Here is a 12773-nt window from a genome sequence, read left to right on the forward strand (position 1 = left end):
TTTTGAAAGGCACTACAGTAAAACAATACACAATTATTAAATTTGTATCAACCAAAATTTTTAGATGATTATACATAGCAATGAAAGTATTAAATTTATAAATTATACCTTTCAGAAACCTAAGTCTTTGCACATATTTAATCTATTCCACCTATTCTCATACGATCCACTATTATTCTAGGTGCTCATTTGTGAATACCTTTAGAATGAGGAAATTATGGCATCTGTCCAAGACTGGTGACAAAGCCAGAAATTAGAATTTTATTCTCAGTCCTGTTAGCTCCTCTTAAGACTTGAAATCTAAATGTGGTTGCTTTTAGATACTTAAAATAATTAATTCGTATCACTTAGATTCTTTCCTCTTTCATACTCTTAACCTGTTACAAAAAAAAAAAATTAGAAAAAGAACTGTTGACTGACATCAACTGTTTTCTAAATTTTACAGCAATATTCTTAAACACCAAGAATAATCTCTTGGGTGTCAGATTGCTCCCATGTAATATGAGGTCACAAGTTTGTGTGCCTAAATAGTTCCCCATACCCATAGGAAATAAATATCCAACTGCTCTGCTTGGTACAGAAAATCCTCCATAATGCATCCCAAGCTTCCTGAACCTTATGCTTCATTTTTCAGTTTGCTCATCATGTTTTATTCTATCCAATGCCCAGTTTGAGGGCCATCTACACCATGAAGATATCTTCCATCAAAAGTGAACTTCTCCTCCTATAGGAACATTCTGTGTATTACATTATTTGCTATTACAGGCTGCTCTGTGTTATTTTTGTTGCTTTGCTTACATAGGTGTTGTGTCCCCAAATATCTAGAATATTTGAGGACAATCCTACCATTGATCTTTGAATTCCCAGCAATTAATAAAGGGGCCTAGACATAATGTGCTGCCAATAATAATGTGCTAAGTTTTAAGCATTTAATTTTTTTCTACTGCTTTGAATTTATTGCACAATAAAAAAAATTTTAAAACAAACACACCACCTTCTTTCCCACTTTAACAAATCGTGTTTTCTTTTTTTCCCTCTATCCTACCAGACTTTCAATGAATGCACATAGAACACTTCTGTGCCAGGTATTAATTAGGTTAAGCATTGAGGAACAAAGTACACCTCACAGATATAGTACCAATCCTCAGTGAACTTACACTCTGCTGAAGAAAGTAGGAAAAAATTAAAAAGCAAATAAAATAATTGTGGCAAGTATTAAGTGTTTTGAAGGAAATAAAGGACAGAGTTACTGTCAAGTAATTAATTTGTAATACAACTGGCAATATTATGGTAGTTCAGGGTAGGCCTCTACGTTGTAGCCTTTAAGATAAGGTGCTAGAGGGAGGTGAAGGGTTTCGTTTTTGCTTCCCCTCCTCCCCCCATTTTTTATTAACATACAGTTTGCATAGTTTTAATCCTGTGAAGCTTCAACTTTATGACTTTTTTTTGAGACTTGATTTGAGATTTGATTCAAACTCTCGATTTGAAAAGTCAGAGTACAAAAGAAATACATAACGATCCGTATATCTGAGCACCTCTATTGCTGATTTGGGAAAGAAGGAAAAAGTTCCACCGTTACAGATTTCTCATAAATCTGGCACTCTTTTCTGCGACCTTTGCTTGGGAGGAGGGCACTTACTTCTAGAATGAAGTGGGTGCATATGGCCACCCAGGCATAAAGAAGGCTACAAAAGGAGATGTGATAAATGTTTTTTCAGGGCACCAAATTTTTCATAAGGCGCAAATAACTTCAGAGAATAAAAGAGGCTGGCATTTGAAAAGGTCAGGTTGTAGAAGAGGTACAATTGCTGCAGGCCCGGTTTCCACTGTCTGAGGTTCACCCTCGGTTCAGGCCTCCATTAGTTCCATGGGCCAGGAAGTCTTCCGTTTACAGAAAAGACTTTCACCTCCTTAGGTCAAGGCTGCGTCTTGCAGCCCGGCACGGGGTCGGGCACATGGCAGGGACTTGGCAAACACCAGCGAACCCGGCGACCAGTCTCCTTTCCCGCCAACCCACCCCGCTTCTCTCACCGCCCAGACGAGGTGCTCTGCCTCGGTAGGCCGACTCCGCGGTCTCCCATCTGCCACCGCCATCCGCAATCAGCCGACCTACCTGGAGACCCCAGCCGGCCGCGTCACCGCCGCGGGCCGCAAGTAGCCGCCCGGAGCTTCCGCCTTGGCTCCTTGGTTACCGCGTTATTTCGGTACCCATAGCAACCAGAACTCTTGGTCCTGGCGCTGTCGGCCCGCAGAGGGAGCAAGGGAGCCCTACTAAGAGATGGGGCGAGGAAGGGAGGGAGGGAAAGGTCTGGGAAAGTCAGCAGGCCATGCAAGCTTTCTGCTGAAGTGAGTAACACTTGGCTAACACTTACTGAGCCCCTACTTTATTCCAAGCATTATTCTAGGAGTTTTATTTGCAATTATTTAATTCATTCTCATAACAGCCCAATTTATTTCCAAGACTATAAATGTAAGTTTATATTTTGCAGTCGTTCAAAAAAAACTGTTGTTTATTCACATTGAATCTCTCTTGTTACTGGATTTATAATCTCATTGTTATAATTAAGATACTAACCTTTGAACCTTTGCTTTCCACACTAATGTGCCTACCAATACTCATTTAAGAAAGCGTTTAATGTTTTTCCTTGGCAGATTCAATTAGACAAGATTATAACCAGCATAGATAAGAAAAGACAATGATAGTCTGTGACCATGACTCTGGACTTTGAAATTAAGGCAGACCTGAGTTTGAGTCCTAGTCTTGCCATAATTCACTGGCCTTCTGACCTGGAGCAAGTTATCAAACCCAGTTTAATTGGTAACACTACACTTAGTCCATACATGATGTAACATGGAAGAGTAAATGAAACAATGTATATTAAGTCTTCAGCACAAAACCAGGCCCATAGTGGATACCTAATGAATGGTTAAAAATGATGATGGTGGTATGGCTACCATGGTTGTTATCTTAGTGCTCCTGGTATAAATTCACCAAATCTTTTCTTTAAATCTAATACAATGACAGGTTTCAAGTGGATGTGTAATACTACTAGAAGTTTCTTGCACAGGACTGTGTTTCCCAGATAGCTGTGGTCTTCAAATTACCAAGAAAGGTTATTTTCGGCATGCATCCCTTCATTCATTTATGCATTCACTCATTCATTCATTTATTCAATAAATATTTATTGAGACTCCACTGTTGTGAAACATATTTTAATGGAGGAGAAAGACAATAAACAAACAAATCTATGCCAAGTCCTTTAAAGACAGCAGAATAGAAAAACAGAAAATAATTAAGAGTTCAAATTTAGGTTAGCCGGTTGATGAAACCTAAATGTATGGAGAAAGAAAGACATGGGGCAATCAGGGCAAGGAACATTCCAGACAGGGGACAACAAACAAACCTCACTTCAGACTTAATCATGAGTGATATTTTACATAAAACCTCTGATTCCTTCTGTAGAGCACTTTTTTATTTCAGAAAAGTGCATTTACTGGTGCAATAGTAAAATTAAACTCAAAAATAACGTATATTGTGGCACTTTTCAAAAGCATTAAAAGGACATTATCTTATATTTAGAAAAATATCTTAGCTCATACACAGTTATGCAAAATGAAGCAGAGCCAAAAAATAGCCCGTGCCATGTTACATAGTAAAATGAAAAATACAAAATGTTTAATCTTTCAGAGCCATGATTAGCAACAAAGTAAAATGAAACATACAAAAACAATGACACCTCTAGAGAGCCAATATCTTGAAGCAGAGCGCATTTAACTGACATACCAGCAATTCTGCAAATAGTTTACCACATCTATATCAGAAGCACAGTATTCCTGAGGGTTTTTGCAAGTTCATGCTTCATTGTGCCACTGAGAAGACAAGATTTGAACGCCAGTTTTCTGAACTAGGAATATTCAATTTAAAGAGATAAAAATTACCCACAAGGAAGGAATCGAGAGCACAGACTTATTGAATTCAAAGGAATAGCTTCAAGGTCATGCTTAAAAAGATACATTCTCTCTCTTTCCCCCCCCTCTCTTTTTCTCTCTCGCACATCCCCCCCCCCCCCCCCCCCCCCCCGCTACACACACACTTTCATTAACCAAACCCAACTCTTTAAGTAACCTTAAGTTGTACTCCATAGCCTGTTGCCCGAAGAAAAATTGTGGCATGCCTCAGGACTTTTCCGGTCATTCACAGGTAATAAAAGTTCTTAGATGAATAAGAAAAAATGTCCAATTCCACAAAATTGTCAAAACTTTGCATGTGATTTAGCATTACAGTGGGTTTTGTTGTTTTGTTTTATTTTTTTATTTTTTTTGCAATGGTTGGACTTGCTGATGTTAAGCAAACCTTAAGTCAAGGGCCTGTTAAGAAACACTTATGTTTCTATTCCTCATCTTCTAATTTTGTTTTAGTTTTATTTAATTGCCTACATTAGGATTACAGGAAAGGATAAAAATTAAAGCAGAAAAGTCCTAACTTGACTGGTACTGAGCCTGACATCTCTTTAAAACTGTGAGGGAAAAAAGGGGATTCTAGGGAAAGTAACCTCACAGGGTGATCTGATCATAAATTCTTAACTGGGCAAGTTGTGGTGCGTAGTCACACCGCAGGCATTGAATTCCTTTAGTAAAAGGCTTGTCCTCACCTTAAGCAAGCCCTGTCCATTGTTTCTGTCCATGCCTCTTTCAGACCCCTCCTTCTAAAGCTAGAACACCCTGGAATGAGCACATAATCTTAACTATCGGCGTAATCCCATTCTCACCAAGTTTCCTCTCACCTTTATATAATCTTCCTTACTGTCCCTCCTTAATTCCAAATATAAAAGAGAAGCTGCAAATTGTCATTCTAAGAAGCATTTTTCTCAGTCTGTTGAGATCTCGCTTCCAGGCATATTCTCTGCTTGACTCAAATAAATATTTATAAAAATTCTCACATGTTTGGATGTTCTTAGGTCGACAAAACTGCCTATCCTCCATAGGTCAGCCAGCCCGACCACTGAGGGCCTCTTCCTTGCATTCCATTAGATGCAGGTGATGCATTCTCCTCAGATCTTGCTTACTAAGCCCCTAGGCATCGAGTGATTATTCTCCCTTCTCTGTGCAGAGTCTCAATGGTCCTCCTGGACAGAATTTTAAATGACCCACTTTCTCTTATGTTTTTGCTCATTCCATGTCTGACCGACAGAAAATGCTCTTGCTTGCTTTGCCCTGCCATCCTGTGGGGGTGCAGGACAGTCAACACTGTCACCTCTCTTTGGATCATAGACCAGCAATGAGTCAAGCCTAACTACTGCACTTCCGACTCCTCAAATGGAAGTCAAAAACCAAGCCTGCTGTGTCCCCAACTGCCGGGACCAACAGATATTAGACTTACTAGGCTTGAAATAACAGTCAGGAACTGTTAACTGATGTCGTCTAAAACAGGGGAATGAGAGAAGGAATGTCTTTGCAATGCCCACTCCAAGAGCCCACTCAAAGATATCTGTTTCTCTTTTAAAAAGTACCTTTTTATAACTTCTCATTTACTACTCATAAGACTCTGAATCTATGTGTAACTGTTAAGTTACATGTTAATTGGTAGGCTTTTTACCATCTACATCTTGCATGTCATTTGCACCTGGACATGAAAATAATTTCTGTCCTTTAGATAAAATAATCCTAGGACTTTGGGTTTTATTGTCTTGTAGTGCATTAACCAGTTTTGTATTTAACCTAAAAATCATATGCCAATATTTTTGTCAATGTCTATATATATATTCGACCTATCAAATTTTTTTGAACCAGTTTTAGCATTCCGGTGGTTTCTTGATGAATTAAATAAACTGTGAAACAAGTTCATTTTATATTTATAGAACATCATGTTCTTAACTACTGAAATAATTTTTCAGAGTACAATGCCTAACCCTTTCGAAGGAGATGGGGCACATAATAAACCAGCAACTTTCTGAAAGTACTCTTTCAATTTTCTCTCCACTTCTTGGCTCCTCAAACTTTTTTATAAACAGAAGTTGATGGTCAGTTCAGGACTTCAAAAAAAGTTTTCTGTCATCTCCTTTTTACAAGTCCTGCAATATAGCCTTAGTTTGAAATGAAGTATCTACTTCCTTCATGCTTTGGTAGACATTGAATATAACATCTTATTACATGTGTATGGGATATTTCAAATTGTCAAGGATAACTGAGCTTTAGAAGCAACATAAAATTACAAAAAGATTTCTGAAACACCTAAATTAGTGTGATATAAATATATTTAAATGTCTCTGAAAGACTAAACTTTAAAAAAGAAGAAACTCATAGTCAGGAGGTGACATTGTCCTTTTATAATTTTTTCAGCATTGTAATTTCTGGCTGTCATCCAGGACACAGAATTCTTCAGCAAATAAATTTCCATAATAAAAGGCAATTATTACTGATGTTTCACAAGTGGAGGAAAATCATCATGGCATATTATAAATTTCTGCTTCCTGTAACATGCAGTTCTTTCTCAGTTAAAAATAAATGTATGGGCTTGTCGAATGGGCATAGTTTCATTTAATCAGGATCCATCCAACTCCTGCTCTGTCCCAGGCACTACCCTAAAACGAATACAAAGGGGAACAAAGACTGCATCTGCCTTTGAGAAACCCACTGTCTATTGAGGAAAGTGAGGGTTTACAAATAATCGGTATATAATGTAGCAAGTATGTATTCACAATGAGTGGGAGCAGGACACATATGTTGTATGGCCAGAATTTCTAGATGGTTCAAATATAATATGTGTGGCAGGGAGGTAAGAATGGAAAGTTTTTCCATGGACAAATTTAAAGGCATCTCAGGCATTACCCTGTTCACAATGGAAAATTGTTTTTCAAACAGAAAATAATCATCTCTGCATACTTATAGCAGCATCTTTCAAAGATTATTCTTTTGTCAATGTCAACATAGAACAAAAAGAGAAGGTGGTGACAAAGGAACAATTTAAAATATGGTTATCTTAGTCCAAGATAGAAATGATGAATCTGAAATAAATCAAGCAGAGGGCACAGGCCAAGTGAAATAGATTCAAGGGGATGTCTTCAACTCCAGCATGACTTGGAGACTCAAGAAATATGGTTATTGAAGAAAAGGGCACCGCTCACAGAAAGTGGGGACTGTTCACAGAAAGTGGAGGTGGTGCAGAAATGAGTTCAGTTTTTAAGTTTTTACTTTTTGGATCGCAATAAGAAGTGATAAAAATAAAATATAGGTCTAGTTATTTGGAAAGTGATGGGAGCAGGCTCTGTATGTTAGGGTGCCATCAGCATATAGAAAGTAACCAAAGCTAAAGGAAGAATTGAAAATGTCCTGGGAGCCTTCAAAACCCTGTGGAAGAAATGGTTTTAATAGAGACATTTATCCAGCATTCTCAATGCTGACCAGTATGAACCCCATAGTTGGACTATTTTATCCAGCAGTACTTATTGCAGTGTCCTCACAAATGAGCTTAACGGCCTGAGTGAATTTATTAATGTAATCTTCCATTATTCTGTGTCATTCATACATTTACTGCTGAGAAGCATGCACTACACAGAGTGGTAGGAAAAAAAGAAAAGAACTGACATTGGTCCCTGAAATGTGTGTTGCCAATATTGATTCACCTACATACAATTCATGTGAACAGGTCCAGAGTAGGTGAAGATAGAACTCACCTGATGAGGCCTTTAGAAAGACACTTTATTCCAACATAGCACTGTTTTAATTTTTTACTACACCCGCCAATTTAGTATGAGGCTAATGTTTCTTTGTTGCATCCAGAAATCTATACACAACTATAATAGGCACCAATAATCAGCCCCGGACCCCTTCTCTTTACCTGGAAACAAACCGTGAGCCTTGGCAGCCACGTTTTCCAGTACAACCCAGTCCAAGCTTATAATGGACTATTGGACAGGAATTCAAACTGGACCAATCAGATGCTCTTTTGTGAGAGTGTGGAATTGAGACTGAAAGAGAGATTCTTGGGTGAGCAATATTCTGCCATGTGGACCACAGGAAGAAAAAAAAAAAGTAAAGAAAGAATCAAAAGAAGAAACAAAAAGAAGGTAGGGAATTCTATGGAAGTTTTCCTTTCTCGAGGACTAGCTACATCTTAACCCTTAGATTCCATGATACACTCTTGTATCTTCAGAATAAAGTTGCCTTTGTTTCTTAAACTAGCACGGCTTCAATTTCAGTTGTGCAGAACAAAGTAACTTGACTAAAATGCTTCCAGAATTGTAATACAAAGTAACTTTCTTTATAAGTCAAGTCTAAAGTACAGATTCTCAGAGAATTCTTTTAAACAACAGTAGGACATTAATATGTCTCTCATAATTTTAAATTAATATTCCTACTTATACAATGATAGGAAAGTCATCTGACATGTTTAGAAGCTATTCCCTCAAAAAAAAAAAAAAAGCTAAAATGTCTTGTTTATTTTTTAATCAGTTTAATTTCTTAGTTTGTTTTAAGTTTAGCTCCACCAGTTTTGCTAGTAGACAGTTATTTATGAGTGATGTAGCTGTAGGGAAAAGCTAATCTTAAAAAGAAAAAAAAAAACCTTACATTTCAGAGAAAAAGTTGTTTATTTCTGATCCTTGCCAAATTTTAATAAGTGTATCATATTGTCTTCTTGAGATTTGTGCACTGTTAGCTGTACTTCATTTGGAAAATTTGCATTTTTCTGCTATGCGCTCAAGCTGAGAGGCACAAAACAAGAGTTACAGGTTTGTTTGACATGACAAACAAACAGTAATTTTCTTTCATAAACTTAATTCTCCTACAGTTCTAATCCCCAAGGGCAGATTTTTTTCAACAGATTTTGTGAAACATTTTATAATAACAACTTCACCTTTGTAGAAGTTCTTCCCAAAACATTCAAAAGGAGCTGTCACAACTCTCTCCAATATAGAAATAAAACTAGATTTAGCATTCTTATGCCCACTGTGAGTTAACACGACCCATGTGCCCATCTTCACATTAATTTGGAAGATCATATGCATTTAATGTAGCTAGCTTTCATGAAAGTATTGACAGTCATATATTTATTGAGGAGTTACTATGTCCCAGGTAATTTGATAGATAATGGTTACAACCACAAAGAAGACATATTGGTATTATGTCCTTGAAGACAAAAAAAATTGTCTAGATTATAGATACAGGTAAGCATTTAGAATATGACTGCTAAAACTGTGTGAGAACACAATACTGTAGAAGCACTGTTGGGAAGCACACTAACCTAATAGTTGAGGCTCAAGGAAGACTTCTCAACATAAGTGATGCCCTATCTATATTTGGCCCAGATGGTTGAGTAAGATCTCCATGCTGGTTTGGCAGGAGGTTAGGGGGTGGAAGTGGGAGGGTAAAATTAGAAATTATTCTGTGTTGGAAAAAAAAATGCAAAGGCAAACTTATCCACGGAGTTAGAATATGGTAAGTTTAGAAAATCTAAAATTTTCTGGCATTACTGAAAAATGAAAGGGACTTAGAAGTGAGGAAGGAAGGAAGGAAAACATGTGGGCATCATACAACTCTGGCAAAGAGGAGGCTAATGAAGAGAAAATCCTAGTCTGGTAGGTACTAGTGGCCTATACCAAGATAGAGGAAACAAGGTTAAAGGCAAGTAAAAGGATTCAATATTTACATCGAAAAATTCATAAGTGGACTTGGAATTGATTAGATGAGAGGCTGAGGAATGAAAGATGGTCTCTGGTATTTATGGGACTGAAGATAGAATTTTTGCATCTATGTTCAGGAGAGATATTGGTCTATAGGTTCTTTTCTTGTAATGTCTTTGTCTGGATTTGATATTAGGGTAATGTGGCCTCATAGAATTAAATAGGAAGCATTTCCTCTGCTTCTATCTTCCCAATAAGATTGTACAGGATTGGTATAAATTCTTCTTTAAATTTTTGGTAGAATTCACCAGTGAACCCATCTGTGCCTTGTGCTTCTGTTTGGGAAGATTATCTCTTTCAAGGAATTGTCCATATCATCCAGGTTATCAAATCTGTGGACCTAGAATTGTTTGTATTATTCCTTGATTATTTTTTTAATGCCCAATAGATATCCAGGGATTTCCCCTCTTTCTGTTATTAGTAATTTGTGTTCTCTCTTTTTTTTTTCTTAAGCAGACCACATAGAGGCTTATTAATTGTATTATTTCAAAGCACTACCTATTGGTTTCATTGATTTTCTCTGCTCTAATCCTTATTCATCTTTTCTTCTGCTTATTTTGAATTTAATTTAATGTTATTTTTCTACATTCTTTAGGTTGAAACTTAGATGATTGATTTTAGATTATTTTTCTAATGTATACATTAAATGCTACAGATATCTAAGTAATGCTTCTACTACTTCCCATAAATATTGATATTATGTCTCCTTTTTCACGTCGTCCAAATATTTTTTTATCTTTCTTGAGGTTTCTTCTTTGACCCATGTGTTAGAGGTATTTTGTTTAATCTCTGAATATTTGAGGAATTTCCACCTATCATTCTGTTATTAATCTAGTTTAGTCCTACTGTGATCTGAGAGCAGACATTGAAAAGATTTCTATTTTTTTTTTAATTTTTTAATGTGTGTTTTATGGCTTAGAATGTGGTCTATCTTGGTGAAAATCCCATGTGAACTTTAGAATGTGTATTCTGCTCTTGTTGAATAGTCTATAGATATTTTTTATGTCTGGTTGATTGATGGTGTCAATGAGTTCAACTCTTTCCTCATTGATTTTCTTCCTGTTGGATCGGTCCATTTCTGGTAGAAGAGTATTGAGGTCTCCAACTATAATACTGGATCCATGTATTTCTTTCTCCTTGAAGTTCTACCACTGTTTGCCTTACATATTTTGACATAGTTGTTAGGCACATAAATGTTAAAAATCATGTCTTTTTAGAGAATTGATGCCTTTATTATTGTAATGATCCTCTTTGTTCTTGATAGCTTTTCTTGCCTGCAGTCTGCTTTGTCTAAAATTAATGCAGTTATTCTTGATTTTTTTATTAGCATTACCATGATTTATATTTCTCCACCTATTTACTTTTAATTTACATGTTTTTTAAATTTAAAATGGGTTTCTCTTAGACAACATAGAGTTGGGTTTTATTTTTTGATGCATTTTTATCTTTTAATTGGTATATTTAGATGATTGACATTCAAAGTAATTATTAATTAACTTGGAATAATTTCTACATTTTTTACTTTATTCTATGTGTTGTTTTTGTTCTTCTTATTTTTGTCTTCCATTCTTTTCTACTTTTGGGGGGAATTTTATTTGAACATTTTATACGATTCCATTTTTTTCTCCTCTCTTGGCATATCAATTATACTTTTTAGAAATGTTTTTTAGTGGTTGTTCTGTGTTTGTAAATTCTATTTATAACTAATCTAAGTCCACTTTCAAATAATACTATACTCCTTTACAGGTAGTGTGAGCACCTTATAATAACAAAATAAATAATTTCTCCTTATTTCCATAGCATCATTGTTGTCATTCATTTTATTTATACATAAGTTATGTTAGTTAAGAATAAGAAAAATACAAGTTTTTCTTTTACCTTTACTTATTCCTTCTCTGATGCTCTTTTTTTCTTCACATAGATCTCTTTCTGACCTATATCTTTTTCCTCTCTCTGAAGAACTGCTTTTAATAGTTCCTTCGAAGTAAGTCTACTAGAAACAAATTCCTCAATTTTTGTTCATCAGAAAAATTCTTTATTTCTTCTTCCATCTTGAAAGATGATTCTAGGTTAACTCTTGAAGATGCAGAATTCTAAGTTAGTAAGATATTTTCCTCAACACTAAATATTTCACTCCACTGTTTTCTAGCTTACACAGTTTCTAAGGAAAAATCAGTATAATTCTTATCTTTGCTTTTTCCTAGATAAAATGTTCCTCTCTTTTTTTTCCTCTTTGTTTTTATCTTTGATTTTCTATAATTTAAAAATGATATGTCTAGGCATAGTTTTTAGGTATTTTTCTGCTTGGTATCCTCTGAGCTTCCTAGATCTGTACTTTGGTGTCTGACATTAAATTGAGGAAAATTCTCAGTCTTTGTTTCAAATATTTCTTCTGTTCCTTTCTCTGTTTCTTCTCCTTCTGGTATTCACATTATACGTATGTTACCTTCTGCAGTTGTCTTGCAGTACTTAGATATTCTGTTCCTTCCCTCCCCACCACCCCGCCCCACCCTGCCAGTCTTTTATCTATTTTTCAGTTTTGGAGGTTTCTATTGAGATATCCTCATGTTTAGAGACTCTTTTATCAAAAAGGCACATCAAAAATGCCCACCAAAAGCATTCTTCATTTCCGTTACAGCACTTTTTTTTTTTTCTAGACTTTCCTTTTGGTTCTTTCTTAGAATGTAATCTCTCTGTTTATATTGTCCATTTGTTCTTGCATGATGTTCACTTTATCCATTAAAGCCTTTAGTATATTAATCATAGTTGTTTTAAATTCCTAATCTGATAATTCCAACATCCCTGCCATATCCGAGTCTGGTTTTGATGCTGACTTTGTCTCTTCAACTATGTTTTGTCTTTTAGAGTGCTGCGCAATTTTTTTTCTTGATAACTGGACATGATGTGTGGGTAAAGGCAACTGTTCTAAGTATGCCTTTAGTAAACTGGTGGAAAGTGTGGGAGGAGGAGAAACATTCAAGTCCCATGATTAGGTCTCAGTCCTTTAGTAAGCCTGTGCCTCTGGACTATGTACTTCTTGGTTGTTTCACCTCCCCTTTAGGTAGATCAGAATGGCTAAGAGACAGCCTGGGT

The 12773-nt window shown here is 36.1% G+C and overlaps 1 protein-coding gene across 3 annotated transcripts in view; it reads right to left on the reverse strand.

Moving 5' to 3' along the window:
• Window positions 1–2174, reverse strand: part of ZBBX (zinc finger B-box domain containing) — a 93630-nt gene extending 91456 nt beyond the window's left edge. Inside the window, exon 1 of one of the 3 annotated variants that reach the window (XM_016128428.2) lies at window positions 2114–2174. Coding sequence is in view for 1 of the 3 variants with exons in the window: in XM_016128427.2 (XP_015983913.2) it covers window positions 2032–2094 (63 nt within the window). In the remaining 2 variants the exon portion in view is untranslated. The other 2 variants (XM_016128427.2, XM_016128429.2) reach the window with 2 other exon arrangements.
• Window positions 2175–12773: the final 10599 nt, after the last annotated feature.

The sequence above is a fragment of the Rousettus aegyptiacus genome, unplaced genomic scaffold (assembly GCF_014176215.1).
Source record: "Rousettus aegyptiacus isolate mRouAeg1 unplaced genomic scaffold, mRouAeg1.p scaffold_m13_p_4, whole genome shotgun sequence".
In the NCBI taxonomy this organism is placed as follows: Eukaryota; Metazoa; Chordata; class Mammalia; order Chiroptera; family Pteropodidae; genus Rousettus; species Rousettus aegyptiacus.